Source organism: Paroedura picta, chromosome 7 (genome assembly GCF_049243985.1).
Source record: "Paroedura picta isolate Pp20150507F chromosome 7, Ppicta_v3.0, whole genome shotgun sequence".
Taxonomy (NCBI): Eukaryota; Metazoa; Chordata; class Lepidosauria; order Squamata; family Gekkonidae; genus Paroedura; species Paroedura picta.
Window position 1 is genome coordinate 33136565 of NC_135375.1, and position 15425 is coordinate 33151989.

The following is a 15425-nucleotide window of genomic DNA, read 5'->3' on the forward strand; positions in this document are numbered from 1 at the left end:
TGTGCTTGCACACGAGAGCCTTGAATAAATCTGCGCGGGTCTTCAGGGGTGCCACTGGACTCTAACTTAGTTTTGTTAACTCGAATTTGACTTTGCCTTGCTTCGCTCCTGGATTTGCAGGCACACATTAATTAACGTGAACAAAGTAAAAACAATGGCAGCAGTGGAAGAGAGGAGCTGCCTTCTTCCCTGAGCGGGACGACACCCAACGGAGCAGCCGAACTTTCCCGAAGTCACTCCCCGAGCCGCTTACGCGCACCCCCCCTTCCGTCCGCCGCTGAAGTGTAGGGCGGAATTGACGTCAGAGTCGTGCAATCGCGCTCTACGCATGCGCGCGCCTTTCGGTGTGCCGTGCGGGTTGCTGGCCGCTGTCGCCGTTTCCTTTCGTCGGTGCTTTTGCAGCCTGGCGTTTCGTTCCCGCCGCCCGCGAGCTTTCTCCTTACCTCTCCCCGCCCTCGGGAGGCCGCGCCATGGCGGACTCGCGCGTCAGGCAGATCAAGATAAAAACGGGCGTAGTGAAGCGGTGAGTGTGCGCGGGGCCGGGCCTCGGGAAGGGAGGGTCGGTGAGAGCGAGGACGCAAAATGCGCGCGGAGGCCGCCCTGCCTCGGGGGGCTCTTCTGGTTGGGCGTGCGGAAGGGGGAGAGGCCAACGGAAGAGAAGTGTAGACGTGAAAGATTAAGCTGGAGGTCCGGGTTGATGCCAAGTGGAGGCAATATGCCTAGCGGGCCTTCTTCGGACCTCCATACTGGCCTGATAGCACCGGCCTGCATTGCAGGGCTGTTGTAAGTATTGTTCTACTTATGTCTATTTAAAGATTGCTTCCCCTAACCCTTTCAGAGGTCGGTATTTGCCTTAATCTAAGGCTCAGACTCTGGACCTCTCATTAGCATTGGGTAGTAATGCAAATCATGATATGCTCTGCTTTCCATTGATAACGGCAGCATATCAACATAGCAATGTGTGTAAGGACAGGGGGCCTGGTTTCTAGGTGAGGTGCTTCCAGGCAGCCTTGTTTTTGTACTTCCTGTGCTGAAAATGTGGATTTATATGTTGTCAGGTTTGAATGACAATGTAAACAGAGCTATGCTGGCTGTGGTGTGCGGGAAACTGAAGAAAATCCAGTGGTTTTCTTTTTAAAAATTCAAGATTCTCACACTGAATTAGTTAACATGGACGAACCAAAGTACTGATTCTTTGCCCACCCTTGCTAACAAGGATTACAGAAAGTAAATTGATGTATACTGTATGTGGAAACTATACAGGTTACACCAAGTGTGCGCATATCTGTTCTCTTACTAGAGTGACGTGATTATCTATAAATGCAGCATCAAGAGAGAACTGACTTCTATGTGATATACATTCAAGCACACAAAACAGTTAAAACATGTAAAGGGAACCAGTGGATGAATTTCAGGAATGTGTGCTCAAGTAAACAGTGGGAAGGCGTGGATTCACACTTCAGTTAACTGTATTCTTAACTGTAAGAGCTCCATAGAATAGTGAACATTCAATACTTTTGACATGATCTCGGCAAAAAATAGCGGTCACTGACTGCAGCATTTGTACACCAGCGATCAAGAGGTACTACTGTGGCAGCTTGCTGGGTGATCTTGGGACAGTCACTGTCTTGTAACCTACCTCACACGGTTGTTGTGGGGATGAAGAAGATGAGAATGAAGTAAGCCTATATAGGGCCCCATTGGGGGGGTGTACGTTAAGATAGTAAACTTGTGTTCATTTTTAAATATTTTGATCCCATAACTACACTTTTGAAACATAAGTCATGCTGAATGAGCTTTTCCTTAATTAACAGCCAGAGCCTTTTCCCTTTGATGTAAACTGCAAGGCGTTCAGGCATAGTTCTTGTGAAGATTGGTTGCAGGCCAGTCATGTAACTACGGTCACCAAACTGGTTAAAGGGCAAGTCAGTTGCTGCCATGGATCTCCATTATATGTTGCCTTGACCTATAAAAATGCATTTATCCGCATCCAAACTCTATTTTTGGTATTAGAGAGCTTGCTACAGGGTAGGAAAGTAACAGCGATTTACCATGAGTTTGAAATTAATAGAATGTAATACCACTTCTTTGCTCAAACACATATTTTCACAGGAGCCATATTAACATTCACATTTAAGCCATATTAAAGTTTATTTTTGAAGTCATGAGCTGGTGCTGTATGGTGAATCTGCCCTGGGCTCTGTATTATCTATTTAAAAACTCCTCTTGTGTATTACTTTTTGAAACAAAGGTTAGTAATATTTTTCAGAGCACATAATTTATTGGGTAGCTGTGTTGGTCTGAAGCAGCAGAACAAATTTGGATTCCAGTGGCACCTTTAAGACTAGCAAAGTTTTATTCAAGGTACTAGCAAGTAAGCTCATTGCAACCAGGAATGCAATGAGCACAAGGGCCCAGGGGACACCAGAGGCACAGATATCCCCCCCCTCTCTTTAGCAGCAGGAGCCATAGCAGGTAATCAGAGCTCCTTGGTAGCAGGGAAGCAAGGGTCGTTTGCAGATTGGGGCTCTTTGGAGTTTGTCTCTGTCTCTCTCTCCCCCTCCCTCACAGCAAGAGCCATAGCAGGTAATGAGAGGTTGTTTGTGGTTTGGCAGGGCTTTCTGTGTGTCTCTCTCAGGCATCTGAGAGCGAAGTGGCTAGCGTCTAGGGAAGGAGAGTAGGAGCTGGAGAGGGAGGGCCAGTCACTGGCTGCACCCTGATTGGCCCTATTCCATCTTGGACAGCCAGGACACTCTCCAACCCCAGGGCTGTTTCACAAATATTAAGAGGTAAGAGGATGGATGGATGGGTGGGTAGATAAGGATGAGCTTTTGTGTGCATGCACACTTCCTTGTTGTATTTGTATTTCCTCATTGTCGTTGTATCTGAGGAAGTGTGTATGCACACAAAAGCTTGTATCTTGAATAAAACTTTCACTGGAATCCATATTTCCTTGCCACCCTCCCATAAGGCTCAGGACAGTTTACATAAAATGTGGAGGTATACATTGAACCATGATAACAATAATTATAACAGTGGGTTTCAAGCTAACAACATGTTTACAACAGTTTATAATACAACAATAGCTTTTATAATTTCTAACGTGAACCCTTAGGGAGGTCAGTTGGTCGTAAAGATGTCACTGGACTCTAAACTTATTCAGCTTTATTCCAGTTAGAGGAGTAATGTAAAGCATTTAAAATTTTAGGTTTGTGTCATTTATAGACACCACCTTTTGGCAAGCCCCCATCAACTCTGCATGTTATTAATATAGCTAAAACAGTGTAATAGATAGACATGGCACATGGCTTCATATCAGCTGACTTGTATTATGCATAGGTACAGTTTATGTATTCTAGTTTGTCTATGTAACACTTTTAAAATGCTTTTTCATGTATTAATTTCTAATTTAGAAGAAGAAGAAGAGTTGGTTCTTATATACCGCTTTTCCCTACCCGAAGGAGGCTCAAAGCGGCTTACAGTCGCCTTCCCATTCCTCTCCCCACAACAGACACCCTGTGGGGTGGGTGAGGCTGAGAGAGCACTCATATCACTGCTCGGTCAGAACAGTTTTATCAGTGCTGTGGCGAGCCCAAGGTCACCCAGCTGGTTGCATTTAGATGAGATCTGTTCATCCTGTAAACCTAGGAGGCATAATATATAAATCCTGGTAAGCATTTGTGTTTTTATGGATGAAAATTACATGGCATTGAACGCCCACCTTTCCTTACTTCTGCATAAATCATATAATGTAATTAGGTATATAGTTTCTGAACTAGAGGGCTCTAATATTTCTATTTCTTATCTTAATATCTAAAGTGTGCCATATTGAGATTTTTAAATTAAGAGAAGCAGTTCATTCATGCAATTCTGTTATCAGTAAGTGATTCTGGCTTGGAATGTCCACATTTATTGTAGACCTTGCCTGCTGTGAGAATACCTATTTGTTGTTCTTAGGCCGGCCTGTAAATTAATAAATAGAACAATGCCTTTATAGGCATGATAAGACTCAAGGGCTTTCAGCTAAGCCCAGAACTGGTGCCCCTGAAATTTCTTGCTGCTTTGTGAAGTAGGAGGAAGCAAATAATAGTACATTTGAATTTCTTTACATGCTTTAATCTACTTTGATATAGTGAAGGGATAAATACTATGGTAGAGTCATAGGTCATAAACTTGATAAACTTAATAGCTTTGTTAATAGTTACATCACTAAAGAATAACCACAATTATAGACAAAAGCATTACGAACATACAAGCCATCTTCAAATTAGAAAGTTCAGGCATGCAGGATCACAAATGATATGTCTTAAACATATCTTATGTATCAATCTCAAAATTGTAGTAGCTTTAAAAACTGCAGTGAGCATAGTATGTTAGGGGTATGTGAAAATAGCACTGACATTTGCCCATAGTTTCCCTCTGATTAAATGAAAGTGACACCAGTAGATTAGAATGAGACTAAGACAATTCACATTGCAATTGTGTTAGTTTAACTTTAACAATCTTTTAACACTCTTGTTTAAATGTAGCTGACATACCATAATTACAAATCTACAAGCCTTGATTATAGAATTTTACATCAAGAGCCTATGGGAGAAGTGTATTGATTTTTTGGTAAGGGAGCCTTTTAGAAACCACCTTTCCAAAACTGTGGAATCTTCCTAAATTGTGTGTAAGGGGAGGGGGGTTTGCTTGTAGCTCTGGTTTTTAGGGGTACAGATTTTAGCTAAAGAAATGACAGGCTATTTGATATTTAGCATAGAGATCAGTTATAAAACAGTGATCTCTGTGCTAAATATCAAATAGCCTGTCATTTCTTTAGCTAAAATCTGTGCCCCTAAAAATTAGGATAAACTGACTGTCATTATTAGTCTAATATGATTAACTAAACCAATGTGTTCAGTTCTTGCTAATGAAAATGAGTGGGGCTATCTGTGTATGAAGTACTCACCAAATTTGTTTTGGGATTAGTACAAAATATGACTCTAAACTTATTTTTACCTTCTTTTGGCACCATTGTGATAGTTAAATGTTGCCCTTAACTTCCCAGTTCATTAAATCTTTTTAAAAATAAACTCACCGTAAGGACATCTCTTTTTATCGTTTCACCAGTGTATGTGATATAGTGCAAGGGGATGAGAAAAAACAGGTCCTAGTGCCCAGATTAATTTGCAAATTAAAGTTTGACAGAAATTTGAAGATACCTGATCCAGCACCCCAAAGAACCCCAGGTCAGGAGAACTCTATTACCATGTAGAGTTCCCACTAATACTACCATACTCACATCTGGACAAAACTTTTCTTTATTAAACATTACTAAATCAAACCATTACTGGTTCCAGGCATCTGATCAGCATAGAATCATAATGCTGGAAGGATCCTCCAGGGCCATCTAGTCCAACCCTCTGCACAATGCAGGAACTCACAACTACATTTCTAACTATATCATCCAATTCAGCTTCCTTCTTTGAAAAAATAGAAATGGACATCAGTATACTTACAGCACTCCATCTCAAATCCCAAACTCAGCCAGTAATTTTGTATAGATACCAATAAGTGATGTTCTGCAAGTACCAATGGGATCAAGATAGAGCTTCACTACTCCTACAGAATCAGATATACAGCTTGGGATGTTTTTAGAAATGGCTTTCAGTTTAGTTGACCAAATAGCATGGCTGAAGATGCCTTTTAGTAACTTCAGTACATTTGCCAACTGAGCTCTTCATGGAAGAAGGTACTGTTGTTTGTGTTTTGGCCATGCCTTGGGTAGAGTGCTATAATGTGTTGTGCATGAGGCTGTGTCTGAAGACCACTGGGAGACTTAATGGTAGCAAGGAATGTAGCAAGACTTAATAGGGGCATATTGCAGCATTTATATTGTCAGTTAACTTGCATTAAAAACTATACTGTCAGTTTTATTTATTCATTTATTTTATTTATGGTTGGATTTATGCCCCGCCACTTCTCCATGGACTCCGAGGACTTTTAAACATTGATAAGTTTTTAAAAATCCCAATAAAAACCCCAACAATCTTCCCAAGAATGGCAGCCAAAAAGCATCTTCTAACTCCTGAGTAGACCAACCAGGGTGGGGAGGAGCTATGTGTGTGCTCTAGCCTGGGGGGGGGGGAGGGTCACTTTGATCTGGCCTTAACCCAAGACCTGGCAGAAGAGCTCTGTTTTACACGCCTTGCAGAACTGTGACAGCTCCATGCAAGGAATATAAGGAGAAGCCGTCCTTCAGATAGGTAGATAGGGCCCAAGCCACGGTTGGCCTTAAAGGTCAAAAGCAAAACCTTGAACAAGATCCGGGCCAAGACTGGCAACCAATGCAGCTGCCTCAGCACAGGCTGAATATGGGTCCTCCATGGTGACCTGGTGAGTTCCCAAGCAGCTGCATTTTTTACCAGCTGGAGTTTCCGGGTCAAGGACAAGAGCAGGCCAGTGTAGAGGCGGTTACAGAAATCCAGTCTAAAGGTGGCCATTGCATGGATCACTGTGGCCAAGCAGTCTGGGGACAGGTAGTAGCTTCGCCTGGCAGAGATGATAAAAGGCTGAGTGAGCTACCCCTGTGACTTGAGCCTCCATAGACAAGGCGGCATCCAGAGTCACCCCCCAAATTCCTCACTGAGACATAGATGTTAAGCTGAATCCCAGCTAAGGTGGGTAGGCACGCTTCCTGTCCTACCACCGTGCTATCCAGCCATAGGGCCTCTGTCTTGGAGGGGTTGAGTTTCAGGCAACTCTTTTCTAACCATCCATTTCTGTCAGTGCAAAGATTTCTATCTCCTTTAGCAGCTCAAAATGCCCTCTGAAAACTTTTTGTGGAAGTTATGTGCCCAAGAACAGGATTGGGAAGTATTTTGAGCTGCTGTGGCAGAGGGCAGGCAAGAAAATCATGCTGTGTGAGTAGAAATCCTGGCATCCTTGGAACCATACAGGCTGGCTCAAGCCATTTCGTGTCCATTTTTTTTAGTTGCTTTGAACAGAAGTTCTTGTGGAGAGGCAGGAGACACATAGTTTTGCTGATAAATATTAGAAGACTTCTTAAATTACATTTTAAAAATTGGATAGTGATGAGTTCAATATTTAATAAAACATAAATCATCTAATAGAATTTTATGCACTGCTGGATTTTACTGATAGAATATTTTTAATCCTTAAATTACAAAATTTCTAAATACTTGAATAATCAAGCTGACAGTCGAATCTAAGTCTCTCAGGGTCTATATTTTTCTGCACTTCATGCTACAAATTGATTACCTATCAACATTCCAGTCAATTAATTACCTTGGGTTCCTAAAGCAATTGTTTTCTTTCTCTCCGGGGAATTTAGATTTTTGTACAAGTAGAAAAGTGTCCTTTAGTTAAACAAGCAGCTTTTATGCAAGCATTTATATGCCTTGCTGCACAATTTTAATGTTATAATTGTAAAGTACATTATGGCAGTTATATTTATTCATACATGCTTGGGATTGCAAAGCTCAGGGGGGGGGATCTTTTACTATCTGGATTTTTCTAGAACCCAGGCTACTTTTTCAATAAATGTTGTTGTGATAGTGCTAACTTTATTAAAATACTCCGAAGGGTTTTCTGGAAAAAGTAGACATTAACAAATTCAGAACTATCCAGAAAATTCTGTTGACCTAAATTGAGTGTGATCTGACTTAGTATGTTTATTTTGAATTATATTTAGTAAACAAATACAAACTAAAGTTATATATCAATAGCAAGAAGTATTTATGTTACTTATAGTTCACCTTCCTCTCTGTGACTCTGTGACCTTCCTCCGTGACTCAAGATGGATACACGGAATAGGCCAATACAATCAACAGGATGGATGTTCAATAGGATTTGACTTGTAAAAATTTGGAACCAACAAGGGATCAGAAACAATGATGAAGCAAAGCATGCCACATTAAATGATACAAGAATTACATAACAAAAACATACCTATGGTAACAAATAGTGCAAACTATTGATATAGTCTATAGTCGCTAACCCTTTAATCCAAACAACTTTCTGTTTATTTATAAATTCAGTTTATCGTCCACCACCTCACAAAGGCTAACAAAAATAAACAAGAATGAATATTAATAAAAAGACACCCATTTTCTATGCGAAAAGTCCTCTTGAATAGTTCAGTTTTGTATAGGAGCCTTCCTTACGTCAATAGGCAGGGCATTTCATAAGTGAAGGGTGGGAGACTACAATGCAGAACACACATGTATTGGACATTTGATGATTTTGCCCATTTGCAAGCTGGTACTTACAGAAGGTCCTGTTCAGGTGACCTAAGTTGTTGTAGCAGGGCATAGGGGGGAGAGGCAGTCCTGCAGATATGTTAGACCAAAGACATGAAGGGTTTTCTGTATGTGAAAGCCAGTACCTTACTGGTGCAGTTTGTTTATTCTTCCATTCATTCAATTTCTATTTCTGCCCCCCTCAGCATAGTTGCCTTGCACTCATTTATTACATACACAATATACAGTAATCATAAAACAATTTAAGAACATTTAAAACCATTAAAATGATCCAGCTCATTGTAGCTATCAGGTTTGCTGATTAAACAGCTCTGCTCCCTTCTCACTCCATTGTGGGAGAGAGTCACGGAGGAGGGCCCTATTATGTATTCTGTTCACTCGTTGGCCCCAACCAAACACATGGCGGAAGAGCTCTGTTTTGCAGACTGTTCAGAACTGTGGCAGTTCCTGTAGGGCCCATAGCTCTTCTATGAACTCATTCTACCAGGTTGGGGGCAGGACCTATAAGGCCCTGGCCCTGGTTGAGGTGAAGCATACATCTCTCATAACGGGGGTTACCGGCCTGTTTGCATTGGCAGAGTGGAGCACTCTTCAAGGGATATAGTCAAGTGGTCCTTCAGGTATGCTGGGCTCAGACTGCATTTGTGGCAGTTCATGAAGAACAGCTGAAGAAGGGGTTTCCAAATGGAACTGCTGCTCAGCTTTGTGGAAACTCCTTTCTGCTCCCCCATGGAAACCCTTAGGGAGCAGAAAGTGTGTGTGTGTGTGTGTGTGGGGGGGTTAAAATGTAAAGGGCTCACAAACCGATATGAACCAAATTGGTTTGTAAATCAACCTCCTGATGTGTATGGGTTTGTAGTTTGGTTCATGGTTCAACCAGAAGCCATGAACCAAACCAGAAAAATACAGTTTGCATGCATACCTAGTTTAGACTGCTATTTATCAGTATCTTGTACCTAACTACATTAAAATGCATATGTTTTCACAATTTTATGACTTGCTGACTTGCAACAATTTAATCTGGCGAACACAAAACCCACTTTTCTTTGAAGTAGTATCAGCTTGGTAAATTCAGGAAATCCTTTGCCCTCCCCATCCAGCCAAAGTGTGTATTCATTGATAGAAGAAAAAAAAACCATGCCTAGTTTTGAACATCATTTGTGTTAAACTGGCATTCTTACTGCCCAATTGGTTATATGTGCAATCTAGGTAGCCTTGCGTGCACAAGGAGAACTTCCCTATTGCCAGCTGTGAAAGGAGAATGAGCTGCTTGCCGAGCCCCATCTGCCACTGTTGGCAGTAGGAGCCCTGTTCTGCATATGAGGTTCTGGATCAAAGCCTTTGACTTTGCGATGATTGACTGGATTGCAACTGTTGCAGCTCAGTTAATAAAGTGGCTTAATCAAAGTATTGAAATGTTTTGCAAAGTCAGGTGATTTTTGAATTGGTTTGTGGTTCTTAAAGGTGGCAAAAGCAAACACTCCCAACTGTGTTCTGCCTGCTGTAAACTAAACTTGAATGTTCAGCTGGAATTGAACTAAATTCAATCTTCTCTGTTTTAATTACACATTTAAAAGTAATCACAAAATATTAATATGAAAATAATTACCGCTGTTTGTGTAAAACAACTCCTGAGGAATATGATGGGTTGGATCCAGCCATATATTAGTGTAGAATACAAAAAAGACATACGGTATATGAATAAAACTTTTTGTTACAGGGTTTGGTAGTGTTCCCCCACTTACCAGAAATCCCTTTAAATCCTAGGAAGGTTGATTCCTGGAACCTCAGGTCCCAGTAAACTAATAGGCACTCAGTTCAGAAACTGCAGTCAGGAAGGGGGAGAGGTGAAATCTCCCCCCTTCCCCATCTTCAGCCAGTTAGACATTTCTGATGGAAGAATCATGGGTGATTTTACTTTTTTGACCCTTATCACTGCAGTCTGAAACCTGAGGGGCTACTGAGTCCTCTCCTTGCTATCTGTGTCTTGATGGCTCTCCCTCCAAGGAAGTGTAGTCTAGCATTCTGTTTCATTATGTGGTGAAATGTATTATATCCCAGAATTTGTATGCCCCAAACTGTGTATCATAATCTGTTAAAACTGGGTCTGTACTTTGAACATGCCCAGAGAGGTTACAAAATGCCTTCTGTTGGCTGGCAGGAGAGAATGAGGGATAAGTATGACTCACCTCTCAAGCAGGAAGATCCAGTGCCATAGAAATGCAAATTGACCTAGGCAGGAGAAGGGCAGTAGCCAAGACCCACCTAACAATGTCCTCACCTTTAGCAATGAAGTTTCAAGGACATGATAACACTTTCCTTTGGGGACAGGAAAAAAATTGGAGTTTGCAGAGGGTGGGCAGAAGGGAAGATAGAACACTGGATTGGAGAAATAAGCTTTCTTAAATTCAGTCTCCATTTTGTTGCAAGCCACTCTAAGCAGTCGCCATGTTAAGCTGGATTCATCTTTGAGCACAAAGGGGAAACACCAAGCTTCTAGAACAAGGTAATGGATGATTTCTAAATATTTTCAGTTTCAAGAATCAATAACCTATCCTAATTTACCATCATTTAGGTCAGGGGTCCCCTATGTTTTTTAAGCCTGTGGGCTCCTTTGGAATTCTGGCATAGTGTTGTAGGCACAGTGACAAAATGGCTGTCAGCCACCAGAGGTGGAGCCAGCCACAATATGGCTGCCACAGGTTACCTTCAGTCACGTAATTAAGATCTTTGTGTTACCAAAACAACAATTATAAAGCATAGATAGGCAAATATCCACTGACTAATCAGAAACCTTGCTGGGCCAAAGCCCCACCTTGCCCTGCCCACTTTCTAGAAACACTTGGCAGGTGCCAAGGACCTATGGGCACCATGTTGGTGACCCCAATTTAGAATATGCGAGAGGGTTAGAGGTTTGTGGTTTTATCACCTGTTTTGCTCAACCTATAACGTTTTCAGTTGCTGTGTGCAGTGGTTGAATGTGGTTGGCTTGATCTTTGTGATCTGTGGTACTAAGCCCTGTTAAGACACACATCCCCAGAGAGGAAAGGAGTAGGCAGCAGTTGCTCCCCTCTTCCATAGAAAGTACAAGTAAGAGTGTTGGGAAAAGAGGGACTTGTGAAAGGTTGAACTGTTCTGTGAAACAGCAGAGCAGGAAAAGGATGCCTGGGTGTTAGCCCTCAGGTGGCTTGTACCCTATTATTTGACTCATGTACTGCGAGAACTACAGTAGCTCTGAGAATCAAGAGCGAAGCTTTGTAGCTGCTTTTGCAAATGCTTGTGAATATTGCCTGTCTTGTTACCTCTGTTGAGCATGGATTTGACTGTACATGAAAACAACGCAGTGGGGGAAACATTGGCTACCCTTCTAAGACAAGTTACTGGGTCAGGTCTTGGAGGCTAGCTCATTCTAGACTGCAGCTGAGAACACTGTCCAGGCTCTGATCAGTCTCACCACCCATGATTGGAATTGACTCTGTGCTAGGGATAGCAAGAAACTACCTTATTGGTTAATAACTTCTAGCCAGTGACTGTCTGAACAGGGGTGGGAAGAGGATCAGGAATACTCTCATTGCTGCTGATAGAAATAGAAAATGGTACTTCCATGCAAAACATGAACTTCTGATTCTTAGTTGAAAACTGCCATTGGCTTTTGTTGTCTATAGATATTTTCATTTTTCTACATTGAAATCCTTTGCATTGAAAAGCAGATTGAAAAGCATCTGTCCTACTTCAGAGTAGATGCTTTATTATTCTAAAATACTGGTCAGACAAGGTGGTAGGTGGTTATTGGCCACACTCCAGATGCTCCCTTGAGCAGCAGAGCTTTTTAAAAAAGTTGACTGGCAATCAATACCCACACAGCTGTATCATCACCAGTTTGTTAATTTTGTGGGGCTGAAGTTAAAATGATAATAAAAAGCTATTTTCTTGTCCATATCTCTGGAGCGTGGCTATGTAAGCGTGGTTATGTAAATGAATGGGAGCAGAAGTATGTCCTGCATGTTGGATATCACCTATCAGTTGTTAGGATACAAAAGAGAAGATCAGAGACTTGAAGTAAAGTTAATACACAGGACATTCAATTTGCAACAGAGGTACTCAAGAAAAAAATGGAATAACAGTAAGAATGTGTGGGGTGGGGGAATGGTGATGGAAATTGGTGAAATTTCTTGGGCTATATTCAAAATTTCAGTAATTAACATGATAAGAAGAGCTAGGCTTTGAGCTGTCAAGCTGGATGAATAAAACACATTGGAGACCTCTGATCTAGATTGTCCAGATTGTGAACTTTTTTTTTTTACATTCTAATGATTGCATAAACTGCTGTTTGTTCTTCCTTTCAGTACCCTGCCCTGGGTCCTCCTGAGCCACTGCCCCTTTGACAGGCCAGCAGTGTTCAGACTTGTGGGTCGCTGAATCTATGTGCGTACAAGAAATCAGACCTTTTAAAAATATATATAGAAACAGTTTATCGGATAACAAAAGAAAAATATTATTATTATGCAATGCAATCAACTGATTTAAATAGCACAACCCCCCAATAAAAACACTTTCTTAAGACATTGATAAAAGAGCCTCTTATGGCACAGAGTGGTAAGGCAGCAGACATGCAGGCTGAAGCTCTGCCCATGAGGCTGGAAGTTCAATCCCAGCAGCCGGCTCAAGGTTGACTCATCCTTCCGATGTCGGTAAAATGAGTACCCAGCTTGCTGGGGGGGTAAACGGTAATGACTGGGGGAGGCACTGGCAAACCACCCCGTATTGAGTCTACCATGAAAACGCTAGAGCAGTGGTCCCCAACCTGCGGGCTGCGGCCCGGTGCCGGGCTGCGAAGGACATGGTGCCAGGCCGCGGCTTCCTCTCCCCGCCCCCCCCACAGTAAAAAATTTCCCAGGCCGCAAGCTTGCGGCCCGGGAAGCTTCTTACTGCGGGAGGGCGGGGAGAGGGAATCAGCATTTGTGATGCGCGGGCGCGGCCCGATGCGCGGCCGATGCCCTGCCGGTTCCCAGCCTCAGAAAGGTTGGGGACCACTGCGCTAGAGGGCATCAACCCAAGGGTCAGACATGATCCGGTGCTTGCACAAGGGATACCTTTACCTTTAAGACATTGATACCTGGTTTTAGATGTCACAGTCACAGAATTCCAGAGTTCAGAACCAGAGGATTAAGTATTCTATGACTCAGCATAGTTCTTATCTCTGTCACCAAGTCAACAGTCCCCTTCCATTGATCTCTACCTCAGTAGCTTCCTCAATTGACCCTCTAGTGTCAGTTGCTGCTCCAAATTCAATCAGGGCCCACATCCACAGGAACTCTTTAGAACAGGGGTTCCCAGAGTGGGTGGTACATCCCCCAGTATAAGGATCCAGGGAGGTAGTGAGAAATTGGGGGGGGGGGGGAGCAGTAGGATAACAACATTCTGACTCTTCCTGCTGCAACTGTTTTCCTAGCAAGACGTTACAAAGTAGCTGTTGCCATTACTTGCCTCTAGGTAGTAATGACCCTGGACTTCCTTGGTGGTCTCCCATCCCAGTGCTCACCAGGGCCAACTTTGCTTAGCTTCCTGAAGAAAACAGCATTTGCAGAAGGTGGACTGGATGGGATCATATTCCTGCTGAGCTTCTTCCCCCCTTCAGTCTCTCTCCTTCCCAGGCTCCACCCGAGATCTTCAGGAAGTTCTTAGCCCAGGCTTGGCAATCCTTCCCAAAAGTCTCCATTTTTGGGAGGTTGGTCCTGTGGGCTTCTCGTCATGGGATTTCTCTCTCTCAGATTAGACATCACTCCTGCTTCTCTCCCCCCCCCCCCCCCTTTGTGTATGGCAGCAACTAATCAGATTCTTGCCTCTGGCCTTGGAAGAGATAAGTTGGCAAAATAAATTAATTATGGACACCGGCATAGCTGGAGTAATTCACATTAATCCTTAGGAGGAAACAGGGTGCTTTGCCTTACACTCTTGTTGTTTGGAGTAGTATGACCAGTCATACCAAAGCTAAATAATTTCTGCTGTACATTTATTCTGTCCTATCTTTAAGGATCTCAGAGCAACATTCATGGCTTTCATGTCTCTCCTTTTCCCGTTTTATCCTTACCACAATCCTGTGATGTATGGGGTCAGTTGATACTGATGATTCTACTTCTTACTGTGCTGTTTCTGATAGTTCTGGCTCTTATTATGAGGACAATGGAGGTGGTAGGCAATGCTTTGCAGGGTGCATTCAGGGAGAGAAATAGGTGACTGTAAGATGGTTTACCAAATGCCATACAGATCAACCCGCCTTCCAAGTCGAGAAATTGTTGGACTCTAGTGTGTCTTCTCGTTTCCAAGGAGTAGCATATTGCATTTATGCACCAGCACTGTTCTTGGGTCATATTTGAACACTTTCTTTCCCCTGAGGGTAGAATGCTACAGAGGCTCAAAGGCATTTTGAGGTGCTATAATTTGTGTGAATAAAAGCAACAGCTTTTTACCATTCAAGTGTCTAGCAGTGAAGACATTGTAAGTTCTTGCTCTGGATATGTTGTATTAAAAACCTAGAAAAGCATTTTCAGTACATAAAATGTCTACAGCAGTGTAGAAATCTAAAAGGTCATTTTGGAGCGTGTCTGTTTCATGCACAATGTCCAATTTTCTGTGTTAGCTCTTCATGGCATTTTAAAAAAAATCTCTGCTCTTCCTCCCCCTTCCAAGATTAAGTCCTGATTTAAATGCCTGGTTAGAAATATACAGTTGTGCCTCTTTCCTTGTGGAATAGTTCTTTAGAGCAGTGGTCCCCAACCTGCGGGCCGCGGCCCGGTGCCGGGCCGCGAAGGCCATGGTGCCGGGCCACGGCTCCCTCTCCCGGCCCCCCCCCCCCCGCAGTAAAAAACTTCCCAGGCCGCAAGCTTACTGCGGGAGGGCGGGGAGAGGGAATCAGGGCCTGCGGGCGCGGCCCGTGCGGGCGCGGCCCGCGGGTGCGGCCCGATGCGCGGGCATGGCCCACAGGCGCGGCCCGATGCGCGGGCATGGCCCGCGGGGCGCGGCCCGATGAGCGGCCGCGGTCCGCGCGGGTGCGGCCCGATGCCCTGCCGGTCCCCAGCCTCAGAAAGGTTGGGGACCACTGCTTTAGAGCCAGTCATCATTGTCTTGTGAAGTTTTCCCTGAGGTTCATCTCTTCATAGA

General features: G+C 43.2%; 1 protein-coding gene across 2 annotated transcripts in view; it reads left to right on the forward strand.

The window, feature by feature from the left end:
* Positions 1-292: 292 nt before the first annotated feature.
* The window catches only part of TBCA (tubulin folding cofactor A), a 49875-nt gene continuing 34742 nt past the window's right edge, over positions 293-15425 (forward strand). The window contains exon 1 of one of the 2 annotated variants that reach the window (XM_077347336.1): positions 293-523. In XM_077347336.1, coding sequence (XP_077203451.1) covers positions 471-523 — 53 coding nt within the window. In that variant the 5' untranslated portion in view covers positions 293-470. Of the gene's footprint in view, positions 524-574; positions 784-15425 lie in introns of those variants that run through there. The other variant, XM_077347335.1, reaches the window with a different exon arrangement.